General features: G+C 43.7%; 4 protein-coding genes across 8 annotated transcripts in view; 1 reads left to right on the top strand and 3 right to left on the bottom strand.

Moving 5' to 3' along the window:
- The window catches only part of aars2 (alanyl-tRNA synthetase 2, mitochondrial (putative)), a 7,825-nt gene extending 7,098 nt beyond the window's left edge, over positions 1–727 (bottom strand). The window contains exon 1 of the mRNA XM_034588877.1: positions 383–727. Coding sequence (XP_034444768.1) covers positions 383–712 — 330 coding nt within the window. The 5' untranslated portion in view covers positions 713–727. The remainder of the gene's footprint in view (positions 1–382) is intronic.
- Positions 728–2,768: 2,041 nt separating this feature from the next.
- Positions 2,769–11,002, top strand: alg13 (ALG13 UDP-N-acetylglucosaminyltransferase subunit). Of its 5 annotated transcripts, none has more exons than XM_034588985.1 (25): positions 2,769–3,006; positions 3,403–3,486; positions 3,613–3,663; positions 3,739–3,785; positions 3,875–3,947; positions 4,223–4,304; positions 4,410–4,575; positions 4,674–4,737; positions 4,853–4,970; positions 6,137–6,201; positions 6,332–6,432; positions 6,721–6,806; positions 6,875–7,145; positions 7,306–7,410; positions 7,839–7,989; positions 8,064–8,214; positions 8,298–8,333; positions 8,472–8,527; positions 8,750–8,818; positions 8,982–9,135; positions 9,282–9,401; positions 9,495–9,535; positions 9,619–9,718; positions 9,921–10,007; positions 10,094–11,002. In XM_034588985.1, exons 1-25 carry the CDS (start codon positions 2,887–2,889, stop codon positions 10,462–10,464), a joined length of 2,769 nt encoding a protein of 922 aa, XP_034444876.1. In that variant the 5' UTR covers positions 2,769–2,886; the 3' UTR covers positions 10,465–11,002. The 5 variants fall into 5 exon arrangements, with proteins under 5 accessions (XP_034444876.1, XP_034444885.1, XP_034444867.1 ...); XM_034588994.1 differs by having other exon boundaries at positions 7,303–7,410; positions 8,982–9,108; XM_034588976.1 differs by having other exon boundaries at positions 7,303–7,410.
- A 657-nt stretch (positions 11,003–11,659) lies between these two features.
- zgc:110222 (uncharacterized protein LOC550336 homolog) lies at positions 11,660–12,995 on the bottom strand. The gene is made up of 5 exons (XM_034590582.1): positions 12,701–12,995; positions 12,351–12,611; positions 12,050–12,282; positions 11,902–12,004; positions 11,660–11,819 (listed from the first exon to the last, which is right to left on the bottom strand). The coding sequence occupies exons 2-3, from the start codon at positions 12,607–12,609 to the stop codon at positions 12,074–12,076; spliced, it is 468 nt and encodes a 155-aa protein (XP_034446473.1). The 5' UTR covers positions 12,610–12,611; positions 12,701–12,995; the 3' UTR covers positions 11,660–11,819; positions 11,902–12,004; positions 12,050–12,073.
- Positions 12,996–13,145: 150 nt separating this feature from the next.
- The window catches only part of LOC117770391 (wiskott-Aldrich syndrome protein family member 3-like), a 5,152-nt gene continuing 3,297 nt past the window's right edge, over positions 13,146–15,000 (bottom strand). Inside the window, exons 7-10 of the mRNA XM_034599851.1 lie at positions 14,945–15,000; positions 14,700–14,842; positions 14,411–14,629; positions 13,146–14,127 (exon numbers count right to left, since the gene is read on the bottom strand). The exon at positions 14,945–15,000 is cut by the window's right edge and continues 214 nt beyond it. Of these exons, the coding sequence (XP_034455742.1) occupies positions 13,964–14,127; positions 14,411–14,629; positions 14,700–14,842; positions 14,945–15,000 (582 nt within the window). The 3' untranslated portion in view covers positions 13,146–13,963. The remainder of the gene's footprint in view (positions 14,128–14,410; positions 14,630–14,699; positions 14,843–14,944) is intronic.

The following is a 15,000-nucleotide window of genomic DNA, read 5'->3' as shown; positions in this document are numbered from 1 at the left end:
CAGATCTAAAATTAATGGATCCTCATGTGTGCATCCATCACACACGACATCCATCACCTGCAGAAAATATGGATTTCAGGTCAATTGTGTGAAAACAGCTTCAAGGTGAAAATGAAGTTCAATCAACAACAGATACATTTATTATTTTATCATTAAACAACAGTTCAACAGGTTAATGATCAACATATTTATGAGCTGTCACTAATACGTTTATTTATAATTGTTTAAAACTAGTGAAAAATTAAATCCAACTTGTTTTGTTCACACAAATAAAGATCAAGTGTGTTCTGATTGGTTGCACGTGCGATCCAACGACTCTTATTTTGAAATGGCTAGCCATCAGCTGTTAGCTAGCCGGGCAGCACACGGACTGGATATAGACCTGGTTCATGCCGGCGTTGACGAACAGCAGGCTGGGGTCTCCTCTGGGCCGGACCGGGGAGGACGGGACCAGCAGGTGTCCGTGTCTCTGCCGGAAGAACTCCAGGAAGGTGCTCCGGACCCGGGCGGCGGGCAGCTCCGGAGCAGAGCCGCTGAAGGAGCGAGCTGAGCGGGCAGAGAGGAGGCCCGGCGGCCCGCCGAGCTGCCGGAGCCTCCGGAGCCAAAACCTGAACATCTGGACCCGGACTGAGATCTCACTGACGGACCCGGACTGACCCGGACTGACCCTGGACCCGTCGAACCGCCCTCCACAGGTTGTGATGATGCGCATGCGCACTGTCACCGTCTTTTCTTCTGTTAATGAGGACCATGACAGTGAGAACATCAGCGCCACCTATTGTTCAAAGAGCACAGTCCTCCACGTACTGACTGGTATTATGAACTAATATAACATAACATAACATAATATAACATAACATAACATAATATAACATAACATAACATAACATAATATAACATAACATAACATAACATAATATAACATAACATAACATAACATAACATAATATAACATAACATAACATAACATAACATAACATAATATAACATAACATAACATAACATAATATAACATAACATAACATAATATAACATAATATAATATAACATAATATAACATAATATAATATAACATAACATAACATAACATAATATAACATAACATAACATAACATAATATAACATAACATAACATAACATAACATAACATAATATAACATAACATAACATAATATAATATAATATAACATAACATAATATAATATAATATAACATAATATAACATAATATAATATAACATAACATAACATAACATAACATAACATAATATAACATAACATAACATAACATAATATAACATAACATAACATAACATAATATAACATAATATAATATAACATAACATAACATAACATAACATAATATAATATAACATAACATAACATAATATAACATAACATAACATAATATAACATAATATAACATAACATAACATAACATAACATAACATAATATAACATAATATAACATAATATAATATAATATAACATAACATAATATAATATAACATAATATAACATAATATAATATAACATAACATAACATAACATAACATAATATAATATAACATAACATAACATAACATAATATAACATAACATAACATAATATAACATAATATAATATAACATAACATAACATAACATAACATAATATAACATAACATAACATAACATAACATAACATAACATAATATAACATAATATGATATAATATAACATAATATAATATAATATAACATAACATAACATAATATAACATAATATAATATAATATAACATAACATAATATAACATAACATAACATAACATAATATAATATAACATAATATAATATAATATAATATAATATAACATAACATAACATAACATAATATAACATAACATAACATAACATAATATGATATAACATAATATAATATGATATAACATAATATAATATAACATAACATAATATAACATAACATAATATAACATAACATAATATAACATAACATCACATAACATAACATAATATAACATATTATGATATAACATATTATATTATATTACATAACATAACATAACATAATATAATATAATATAATATAATATAATATAACATAATATAATATAATATAATATAACATAATATAATATAATATAACATAATATGATATAACATCATATTATATTATATTACATAATATAATATAATATAATATAATATAATATAATATAATCAATATAAAACAATATAATATAACATATTGTGATATAATATAATAAAACACAATATAATATTATATAATATATTACAATATGATATAATATAACATGAAATAATATAATATAATATAACATATTATATTATATAACATAATACAATATAATATAATATAACATAAGATGTAATATAATATCATATTATAATATATAACTAGGGCTACGTTGTAGCACTAACGGGCCCGAGCTCATGCATTACCATATGAATATATATATACCAGTTGCACAAAAAAGTCGCACTGTTGTTGTACTGTTCCTAGAAAAAAAAAAAATGAAAAAAAACATATATATAAAAAAATAGCCTTTTTCATTTGGGTCACTATAATAAGAATAATCCTTACAATGTCAAGAGGGCACCGTCGGTGGGAGGGGCCTAATAATAATATATGTCTCCCATCCAGTGAATTGTTGGGTTGAATTTGATTGGCTCAATATGTATTATTTTTGTTAAACCGGTCAGCAGATCTTTCAGTGAAGAACTTTACCACAAACATTGTCATATTTCCGGAGCTTCGCTTGGTCCGTGAACGTCTCCGCGGCCTCCCGCGCTCATCAGGTGTGATTGAAGTCACCTGTCGGTCCAGAGGAGCCGGTACCGAGCGGAGCGGAGGAACAGCGGAGGGATGCAGAAAGGTCTGAAGAAGTACTTCGTCAACATGGACGAGTTCCTGTCCAGTGTGGGACTCTACCGCAAGATGGTGGCGCGAGACGCGTCCAGTCTGTTCAGGGCCGTGTCCGAGCAGGTGGGCTAAAGCTAACCAGCTAGCAGCTTCAGGAGGGCGGGGTCAGCTAAAGCTAACCAGCTAGCAGCTTCAGGAGGGCGGGGTCAGCTAAAGCTAACCAGCTAGCAGCTTCAGGAGGGCGGGGTCAGCTAAAGCTAACAAGCTAACAGCTTCAGGAGGGCGGGGTCAGAAGGTCAGCTAGTCAGCTAAAGCTAACTGTCACCGGGGTTACAACTGACTGTTGTTACCATGGAAACCGATGGAGGACATACTCACATCCATCACTGAGTTAAAGTAGCACTGAACTAAAAGTACTTTACTTAATAGTTTACTCAAGTAAGATGTGACTGTGTGTGTGTGTGTGTGTGTGTGTGTGTGTGTGTGTGTGTGTGTGTGTGTGTGTGTGTGTGTGTGCAGTTGTATTACTCTCAGAATTACCATCAGAAGATTCGTCAGGATTGTGCCGACTTCATGAGAACAAACAGATGTAACTTTGAACCAGTAAGTTTTCTGAGGGTTTTCATGTGACCTGATATTTTACAGTGCGTTGCCATGACAACCATACAGTTGGCGGCGCACATTATCTGCGGTGGATTGGCTGTTCAGATCTGTCTGTTCTTCTTTCAGTTTGTTGAAGGTTCCTTCGAGAAATATCTGGAGCGTCTGGAGGACCCGAAGGTGAGCTGCCGTGACCTTTGGCCTTTGGCTTATAAGTGTGAACAGATGTGTCGGTAACAGTGAGTGTGTTTTCAGGAGACCGTGGGTCAGGTGGAGATCAAGGCTCTGTCTCAGCTGTACAGGTGAGAAACACCAGGTGCATCACGTGTTCTCTTCTGAACTGATGTCATCAGAATACTGTGTGTGTCTGTGTGTGTGTGTGTGTGTGTAGGCGTTGTTTCCTGATCTATCGTTACCCGGGGAAACCAGCCACAGTGATCTCAGAGGACGACTTTGTGGACAAGGTGACAACTCCTGACGTTTAAACAGAAGTCTGACCAATCAGACGAAAGTGCAATTCCCCTCAGTTGAGAGCTAACACACACACACACGGGGGGGGGCGTTATCCTGTAGAACATCACTTTGGTTTTCCAGTCATCTGATTGGTCAGTAGTTTGACCGTTTACAGGTTTTGATCTGTTATCATCGGTTCAGCCTCAGTTACCATGGTGATTTACATGGTAACAAGTGAACGAGCCTGAAGTTACTGTGCTGACTGTCAATCATCTGTGTTGCTTAGGTGATGCTGTGTTGCTCCATCAATGGTCACTATGATATTGTTTACACGAGGAGCTACCCCGCCTCTGCAGCGCTGTGTCAGGGTGAGTACTGATCAGTGATTGTTCCATCAGTGTGTGTGTGTGTGTGTGTGTGTGTGTGATTGATGTCATATGTCTGTGTGTGTGTCTGTGTGTGTCTGTGTGTAGCTGTGCTGTACGAGCTGCTCTACACTCAGGTGTTTGGGGTGGATGAGGTGGAGCTCTGTCAGGCTATGGAGGCTTCTCGGGTCGGAGGTCGTTGCTACAGAAACAGCGCATCAGTGTGTAGTGATGTTGATATCGGCTACGACACACCTGAGGACCGAGGACAAAGGTACACACACACACACACACACACGCACACAATATACAGAACACAAGCTGCACCTGTGTAATAACAGTCACAGTCAGGTGCGTTTGTTTCATCTGCAGGGAGGAAGTGGAGTCAGTTGGAGCTACTGAGGAGAGACACAGAAGTGGGACAGATGACACAAAGGTCAGGGGGTCAAAACGTCTGAGTCAGTTTGTGTGTGTGTGTTGTGTGTGTGTGTGTGTGTGTGTGTGTGTGTGTGTCAGCAGTGATTGGTTGTTGTGGTGATTTTGTTTTTCAGTCTCCTGCAGATGCTCCTCCTCCGTCCAGACTCTCTCTTCCTTATAAAGTCATGAAGTCTCTGGACGGAGACGTGTACAGAAACCTGGAGTTTGACGTGTGGCAGGACACCTGCAAAGGTAACGCACGCACGTACACACACAGACACACACGTGACATACACACACATCATACACTGACGAGCTGACAACCTTTTTATACATGCAAAGAAGAAGGTTTGATTATGTCAAAACAAACTAGATTCATCGTGCTGTGGTTATTTGCCTCCACCAATCAGAGCAGTTCCAGTCTAATTACATTATCGTGACCTTTGACCACAGGAATCGAACCCGTTCCTCCCTTATGTCCGTGGCACAGTGGACGCGGAACGGTTGGTTAACAGATGAGTCCTGCCTTTTCAAGGCAAACTCTATGTAAAATAATAGTGGAGCAGGCAGTAGACGATCCGCTGCTGAACCGCATCCGATGCGACAGGTACACAACCGCGACACGCAGTAGAACAGCATCGCTGCTGGCGTGCGACGGTGCGTTCTCACAAAAGGTGAAGCTAATTTTTAGCGCTGTGATATTACATTCAAAGTAAGGCAATGTAAAGACAGGAAATTTCTTTCATTTGTTTCACCTGCTAGAATTGAAATATTAGAACTCAAGTGAAAAATTAGTGTGACACGATGTGGTGAAAGCCAATCAGTGTTGAGAATGAAACTTACCCAGCTGCGGTTCTGGCACCGACCTGAGCGAGCGGTTGGTCAGATTGCTGGTCATCCTCCGTAAAGCTGCAGAGGACATTCAGACGCAGCTCTTGGAGGATGCAGTGAAATCCTTCATGCTGTGTTTCACTCACACAAGATGACGTAGGTTTCCACAGCAGGTACAAAGCAGCAGGTGCAGCCACTTCAGTCGTCCTCATCTCAGGCGGGTTGTGTTAGGGTTAGGTGTTCTTAAGATAACTTGTGAACAGGGACAGTATTCTAAGGTCACTGACCTTTGACCTTCAACCACCAAAGTCTATTCAGTTCATCTTTCAACTGAACGTTTGAACCAAGTTATCGCGTTCTCAAGATCTAGAGGAACAAAAGGAACACATGCCCCTTCCGGCCAATAGGTGTCACTGGTGCTGAGACATAAAAACAACATTCATACTGTGGAGGTGTGATGAAGTGATCATGTGACTCACTCTTATGCTGATTGGTCGTCTACATCCTAATTGATAATCTCAGTAATCTGATTGCATCCGCCTGAATGATGCTGTAGTAATCAGATTACTGCGCTGTGTGACTGACAGAGATGCAGAAGACGGATTATATGGTGTTCGCTGGTAGGCAGTACTTCCTGGGAGACAAGTGTCAGGTGACAGCACACACACACACGGCTGTGATGAAATGAAGCTTCATGTGTCATTAGCATCAAGTCTATTAAATCATGTTGTCACCAGATCCTCGTGTGTGTGCGTGTGCGTGCGCATGTTTGTTTGTTTCAGGTGCGTCTGGAGCTAAAGGGGAAATACTATAACGCCTTCATCCAGGAAGTAGGAACCCACTCGTCAGCCGTCACCGTGTTCATCGAGGAGCTGGGAGAGAAGTAAAAAAACATTTAATCTGACGACTCTTCCACATTAATCTGAACCCAAGTATCAGGTGTGAAAGGTGCCTCCAGACCAACAGACGTCAGACGCCATCTACAAACCAATCAGACAAGTATAGATAGACGCAGCCTAAATTACAATGTGAAACCAAAACCAACCAGATCAAATGAAACAAACACATGAAGCTTCAGACTCTCAGTGAGAAAACATTACTGTTTAACGTCAAGAAGAAGAAGAGGAGACGAGTTCTGAAGTCAAACGGTTGTGATGTCCCTCTGTCTTAGACACCTGGTTCCTCTGACGGATCTGAAACCAGTGAATCCAGTTCCTGCCTGGAATGTGGCTGCTCCAACTAGAAAAGGAGATCTGGGTAAGCTTGCGTTATTCTATGACCTCTGACCTATTGCAACAACCTCCTGACCCTGTGGTCTCGTGCAGACTTGGACTCTCGTGGTCAGCGTCATCATCGTCACCGTTACTTCAGGAAGTCTCGGGGCAGCAGTGGAATGAAGGGTGCGGAGCTGCTGATAGCTCCGGCCCCTTTATACGGAGGCCCCGCCTCATCCAGCCTGCCCCCTCGCTTCCAGCCGGCAGGTCACCCCCGCCCACCCCCTCCTCCCTCAACTGGAACGATGACCTATGATCCCTACGCCCCCCCACACCACCACCATCACCCTACAGCCAGAGCTCCTCGCTACGGAGCGTCCAGGTGGGAACTGATACTTGTGTGGTTGCGACATGTGAAACCGTGAAGACGCCAGAGGTTGAAGGAGGCGTTACCGATTATTTACTCTTGATACTGAGGACCTCCTGTGTGTGTCTGTGTGTGTGTCTGTGTGTCTGTGTGTGTCATGGATTGTGGTCAGAAGCTCAACCCGTTTCCTCAACCGTCACCTGATTGGCCCACAGCTGACCTATTACCACCCTGGAAGACGATATTACCACGACTATGAGAACTACGCCTTCAGGTCCCGGTAAATTATGTCATCATCTTGCCAGCGTCCCACCAACCATTTGTGTGGTTGGTGTTCACCACGATGACCGGTCTCTAAAATATTTTCTACTTTTAATCAGAAGGGACAGTGAACATTAATTAATATGAGCACAATGGTTCATATAAATGTACCAGAGTCTCTTAGACTAATTTTCATCTGCAGTCTCAGACAGGTTGATGTTAAAAAGAAACAGAACAAACACACTGAGGCAAAATCCACCAAATACAACAGTTAGTCAAATTAGACAGTTAAAAGGAGACGGAGGAGGGAATTAGATTAACAAGACTATTCCAGATGATGACATGTATAACCATCATATAAATATAATACAACGGCTCTATGTAGAAACAGGAAACGTGACTGTGGCACCCCCAGTGGTCGATCACAGAGTGTCTTACTGTCTTCAGTCGTAGCCGTCGTCAGCTGGTTGCTGCTATCAATAAAGATTGTCAATTTGGTTACCCTGCGGAGACGGGGGAGGAGTCAGCCGATCTGGACACGGCCATCACGTACTACCAGCTGGACGACGCCAGCGACGCCGTCTTCCCGCCGCTGCCGGTGAGAAAAGCACATGACGACGCAGAAATGTGACGATGTGTTACCATTTGGATTCACTCTGACTCCTCCCACAGGGCACTGCTGTGGCCCCTCCCCCTCCACCTGGCTCCACCTATCGAGTTCAGAGAGCCTCTGGACCCCACCCCCCTTCACATCGACCTGAAAACACCCCAGTGTGCTCATCAGAGGACGAACAGGAGGACACAAGCACCGCTGAGGACCAGGGTGAGGACGACATGGGCTCTGACTCTTTCTCTCTGACTCTTTCTGTCTCTTTGTCCCTGACGTTTTGTCTCCTTGTCTCTCAGCTGAGTTCTCAGAGGATTTCCTCTTCAGTGCTCAGGGTGAGTCTTGTTAAAGTAGCTTCAAATAAATATTTATCTGGGGGACAGATAGTTTCCAGATCCCCCCCCCTGGGACTCGAACACTCACCCAGATGTTTTTGTGGGTTCGTCAGCTGTTGATTGTAACTTTTGTTTCAGATCAGAACTACCAGACCTCAGGTGTTTACACAGCTGCTGAGCCCTCCACCAATCAGGTAACACACTTGACACCTGAGCTTTAACAACCAATCATTTCACAGAATGTGTAGAGATATACCAGAGCAGCAGTCTGTCAGAGGACATGTTTATAACGTGAGGGACAGACTGCTGACACGGAGCAGGACATGCTAATAACATGATAACATGTCATAATGATCGTGTGATCAGTGATGTCACTAAGCTTCAGAAAGCTTTTACCTTTTCTCTTATTGTGAAAGGATGGACAGGAAGGAGGATGTGCTGACTCTCCCCCGAGACCAGACATGAATTACAACTACACACAGCAGGTACACACACACACACACACACAGCAGGTACACATGTTCTCTCTGTTTGTATTTATACACATAGTAGGACCTTCAGTGGTCTAACCTTAAGCAGGTTGAGGAGACAGAAAGATGGTAAAACCATAATAACATCAGCTACACTCACTGTGTTTGTGTGTTACAGGTGGTGAAGCCTTTAGCTGTCATCGGCTCTTCACCCTCCTCTTCCTCCTCCTCACCCTCTTCTCCATCATCACATGTTCCTGCAGCTGCTCACCTGCCGCCAACTGCACACACACAGACACGCTCAGGTGTCCACACACACTCACATGCAGCAGGTACACACACACACACAGACATTTAACAGAGACCCTCTGTGTGGATCTGTTTTGTTTAGATTCTGGAGACAATGTAAACACAAACAAACCTGTTTCCTCAGATGATTGACATCAGAACGTGTTTAAAATGATCTTTTCCTGTTCAGCCGCCATGTCAATCCCAGCTTCTTCTCCATGGTTGGTTAATGAGCTAGGTGAGCCTCTCTGCACCGTGGTGGCTCCGCCCCCTTACTCCTACGACCCTAATGGCAGCGATTTACCCCGAGGTCAGAGGTCAACCAGCCTTACTGTCACACACCCACACTGATCTGCTGTCGTCACTCATGTTACTGTGTGTGTGTGTGTGTGTGTGTGTGCAGACTGCAGAATTCTTCAGTATTACTTCAACTTGGGCGTCCAGGTGAGTTCCTGTGACACTGTCTCTTTAAATATTTAAAATAATAATATATTATAATATTTAAATTACGCCACCCCCACCCCCAGTGGTACTGGCAGCAGCAAACGACGTTCCCCTCCCCCTCTCCTGAGAACCACTACACCTACCAACCCTACCCCCCCTACCTGAGCCAGGAGCCTCTGCACGGTAAGACTCGTCTCTGATTGGTGCAGGTCTCACAGGTGAGCTCATCACCTGACCTCAGGACAGAAGGTGATGATCAGAATAACATCACAATCAGAGATGTGACCTGAACTGGGAACAGGAAGTACAGTTGGTGTAGTAGTTCACAGGAAATGGAAGCTCTACTTCCTGTTAAGTATCAGACTTCCTCTTCTTCTACCCACAGCTGCCGCCCAGTCCTCCCATCAGCCCCACTCCTCCTACCCAGAATCCTCCAGGGCAGGAGATGGACAGACGGACGGACACGGCGGTGGTCAGTGATGACAGAACAGCTGATACCAACATGATTGAAATGTGCATTGTTTGATTTGTTTTGTCTCCCACCCCCCCCCCACACAGGCTCTGGCCCATCGATGGAAGGCTCCACCTCCTCCATCGGCCCTGCTCCTCCAGGCTCCGCACCCTCTCTTCTGTACCAGGAGCAAACGCCTCTCCCCCCTCCCCCTATGCTACACCTGCCATATGAAGCCCCGCCCATCACCACCTACCTGCCCTCTGCTCCTCACCCCACCCATCCTCAGCCAACCCACCTCCCCCATCACTCCTCCTACCACTGCCTCCCACCATCAGTCCAGTGGGGAACGCTCCAGACTGGAGGCCACAACTCGCGGGTTTATTGCCCCGCCCCTAACCCAGCCCACGTGGTAGCTTACATTACAGCCCCATCCCCCCACCACACAGCCACACACTACATCCCCCCCACCGTCTGAGTGAGCTGCACGTCCTGCTGAAACATACCTCGAGAGTTAGCATGAAGCTAACGAGTAACGTGCTAACACAAATTCCCATTGGCAGGAAAAGTTAGAGGATATGTAAAGGATATGATATATGAAAAATAATTAGGACAAATCTTTATTATTTCCGTAAATTTTTTTTGATAATTTAACTTCCAGTATTGAAGTATTTCTGTTCGCACTTTAGCGTGTTAGCTTCACATGGAAAATTGTTAAAGATTTCTGCACATGTTATTTTGTTGCCCAAAAGCTTTATTTACAAACTCAGACACAAATAACTTCCTGCTCAGAACGTTCAAGTCGAGAGCGACCGTTGTTTCCATGATTACCTAAGAAAAAACGATTTTTGATAGTTTGTCGGTCAGTTAATTGAGTTTCAGTCAGCCAATCCGTGAGAGGGGCGGGGCATGGTCAGTCCCTGTTTATTGATGAGGGATGTATTTATGTTGTTTTGTTCAAACTGCCGATGGTGATAAGTTGTTTCTGGGAGAATAAAGTTTGTTTCACCAGCAGACGACAGTTTGTTTCATCAGTGCCAAAGATCACATGATCACTTTGTTCAGGACCATCCTCCCGAACCGTTCAGATTCATCTGTTTGTGTAAATAAAGACGACTCGTTTCCACTTCCTTTAGAACAGAGGTCTGCGACCCCTAGGGGGTCCGCGGAGGTACTGCAGGGGGGTCGTGAACTTTTGGGTTGATTAGACAATTTTTTATATTTGTTTAATTGTTCAATTTGTTTTTCCATCTGATTTTTTCCCCACAAATTAAAATGTCTTTAAATACACATTAACATGAATCCAACATGTTGTAACGAACGGATAAATGGAGGCAGAAGACGTTTTCTTTCAGTCAGCAATGCGCACATTCAGCGACACAATAATAAAAACATGAATATATATGAACCTGTGTATTATTTGAATAGCTTAGTATTGAATGCACAATAACAGGGTAACTATGTTTATACATGGCACTAGGCCCAGTTTAATATAAAACACAATTTTATACAATATATATAGTCGGGGGGGGGGGGGGTCCCTGCTCCATCTCTCCATCAGTTTGGGGTCCTTGGCCTGAAGAACGTTGAAGACCCTGCTTCTTTCTCTAAGGAAAATGAATGTTCAGGTGTGAACGCACTCAGATCCGATAAAGATGTGACCACACTAGACCACACTCGGAGGTGGTCTGAGCCACGTGTGTCCACGTCCTTTTAACAGTGTCATTTCACATCCATCCTGGTCCACATGGAGGACGTCCTCTCAGCTGACGTCCTAAGAATCACAATATCAAAACTGATCACAAGATAACCATCAACACTTTCATTAAAATGCTCAAATCTTTCTTCACAGCTGCACAAGACTCTTTCAGACTCTGCTGACTTGTTTCTACCTCTTTCACTGGCTCGTGTCCACACACACACACACACGTCTAAACTCAGACTGGTCTTCAACACAGATGACATACGTGTTAATCTGCATGTAGATCAGGGAAGTGAGATCTGATCCCAGGAGACACATTCAGGACATTTTAACACGAGGTGTGAACACTTGAACTCAACCCCGGACCTGTGTGCATCACGTGTCGTCACGGTAACAGCTCAGTGGGGATCTCTACAGTCCAGGGGTCGCGACCTCCTCGGGAGCTCAGAGGCTCTTTCAGCCAGCGAGGGTTGGACAGGTGAGTCAGGTGTTTCTCCTGCAGACCAACCAGAATGGCCGACCTCTCCAGGTGCTGAAGCTCCTCCTCCAGCATGGAGGCGGGACATACCGAGGTCCCGCCCACATCCACCAATCCTGAAAGAGATGTATTTCCACAGGTGATGCCTTCAGGAACACCACAGAAAACACGAGTCAGTTCCCACCTGCCACCACGCCGCGGCCGAACCTCTCCCCGGACTCCAGGAGCCCGTGGATCTGAGCCTCGTTCATCCCCAGGGGGCCGCTAAGCACCGCCCGCCACTCATCCCCCTCCCAGTCCCGCCGGGCGATGTGGACCGCCAGAGTCTGGTTCTCCAGCGGGGCCAGCAGGGGCCTCCAGCGGCTCTCCACCGTCTTCACCCCGTCCAGGATCAGACCGGCGTATGGCTGCCGGAACGACAGACACCACACCTGCACCGACATGTCTGCAAAACAAACGCACCCCACACATTCTGATGTGTGAGAGAAACAAACGCCCCCCCCCCCCCCCCCCCAAATGAAGTTTGGCACAAACCGGGTTCCGTACAGGTCAAAGTCTCGGCGGTGAAATCCTTTGATTTAACTTTAACTCAGCAGTTTTCCAGTTTGACGACGTGATGACGTTGATTCTCGTTCGTTGGTTTTTACGCGATCACAGAGAATCGCTTCCTGTTTACGTTTTTCTTCTGTGTAAAAGAATGTGCAGCTACTGAGCAGCTCGGTGGTTATACTGCCCCCTACACATTCACCAAGCTACTGCAGCAGTTTAGATACTCGAGTGTTTTCATTTTCACTCTGATGCAAAAATAAAGTTACACAAAAACTTTAAAATAAAAAACACATTGCTCGTGATGAACAAAATCTTTTTTTTCAATCTATTCAAATTTTCATTAAAATTAATAAAAAATCTGTGATTTTAAATATTAAAAAACAAATAAGATAAAAGCATGAATCCTAAATAAACATGACGTGCACACAATGACGATAAAGTTATTTTTTTATGACGAACTCGTTTTACAGTTTTCGATTGTTTAACCAATTTTTTTTTTTTGCCAGCAACATGCAAATCACAGCGCAGATCAATAAATCTCTTCTACCAATCACAGATGATACAGATAGTACACGCCCCCTCATTACGTATATGTCTGAGGAGAGGTCATAGATGAAATCATCAGCATTAGCGATGACATCACAGCACAGAAAATACTGACTTGAAACAGTTACAGCTGATGATGTCATCATTACATCATACTGATTACGCAAAAATCATGAGTACAAAATGCCTCATGTGACTTTTCTTCTCTGTTGCCATAGTAACCATTGAATCAGACAGAATGCGAGTAAACACGTCAACGAGCAGAAAATAAATAAAACTTTAAAAAACACAAACAAACAGAAACAATACTTTTTCAATAAAAAGAAAATAAAAAAAATCTGCTAAAATATTTTCATATGTTAAAAAGCTAAAATAAATACAACAAATGAGTTTTTTACAGTCACAGTAAAACATAATGAAGAAGAAGAATCAACAGGAAGTTTCATGTCTGTTTACCACAGTGAGCGCCACATACTGGACAACCTGCGACTCAAAGAAATGATCATATTCTTCATCTTAATAAAGTTAAAAAAACTAATCTTTAGTCTCATTATTTTTACCACATTAACATCTTAATGTAATTAATTGGACGCTGCTATGGATGCCCCCTACAGGCCCTCCTGAACCAGTCCTCAGCGTCTCAACATGTTTGTCCTGAGAGGGACAGGACACGTCAGGGATGATAAAGCAGCTCCCCCCTCCTCAGTCGGACCAATCCTGGTCCTCAGGCTCAGACTCCTCCTCTGATTCGCTGTACTCTACAGCAATGCGTCGTGAAAGGATGGTGGCGACATCATTTCCTGTCGGCTCTCGTTTTTTGGCCTCTTCCTGCTCACGCTGCTCCTGAACCTTCCTCAGCTGAATACCTGCGAGCGACAGAAACCAGAACCTCAACAACCAATCAAATCACAGGACGCCACAAGTTCTGATGATGTCACAAACGGAGTGCGCTACTCTGGTTCTATGAGTGAGAAGTTATTAATTATTATTATTTACAGTTTATAATCACAACAATGATCAGAAATCAATAATCAGACTGTCAGTATTGTGCCCTCCACATGCAGAATGCTGTCATTACCAGTTAGGAGCTAGCCGTTAGCAGCTAACTCTAAACATACTGTTGCTAACAGTGTTAGCTAGCTAGCTGACCTCTGCGTATAGCGGCTAGCAAGTCGCTGCGAGCATCGTTCACTGGCATGTTCAGTCCGACGGGGGGCTTCCTGGCATCAGTCACCGGGGGCAACAGGGGTACGGCAGCAGACAAGGGCGGGGCCTGACCTCCAAGCCGGGAGGGGGAGGGGACATAGTTAGACGGAGGAGGTGGGGGAGGGGAGGGACTGTAGGGGCGAGAGACTGCGGCAGCGACACCTGGAGACACAAAACATGTGTTTGACTTCTTTACCTTTTTATCTGGATCCCAAAATGTTATATATGTTACCTTGGTTACCAAGAGCGACTGCAGGATGCAGCGGTGTTGCCATAGCAGCAGTGTGGGTGGAGCTGATCCGTCCCTTTGACGGCATGAGAGAAGGCGGCGGCGGAGGAGGAGCCGGAGGGATCTGATGGTGACTGAGGAGAGATGGAGGTCAAAGGTCAAGACGGGACACGTGTGTGTGTGTGTGTGTGTGTGTGTGTGTGTGTGTGTGTGTGTGTGTGTGTGTGTGTGTGTGTGTGTGTGTGTACTTGGCCTCCTTGGCGGTGTTGGTCCGTGCTCTGTTCTGGTTGGCCGGGCCAGCGTG

This window comes from Hippoglossus hippoglossus, chromosome 1 (genome assembly GCF_009819705.1).
Source record: "Hippoglossus hippoglossus isolate fHipHip1 chromosome 1, fHipHip1.pri, whole genome shotgun sequence".
Lineage (NCBI taxonomy): Eukaryota > Metazoa > Chordata > Actinopteri > Pleuronectiformes > Pleuronectidae > Hippoglossus > Hippoglossus hippoglossus.
The sequence above is the reverse complement of the archived record's forward strand: the minus strand, read 5'-3'. Positions and strand labels throughout refer to the sequence as shown.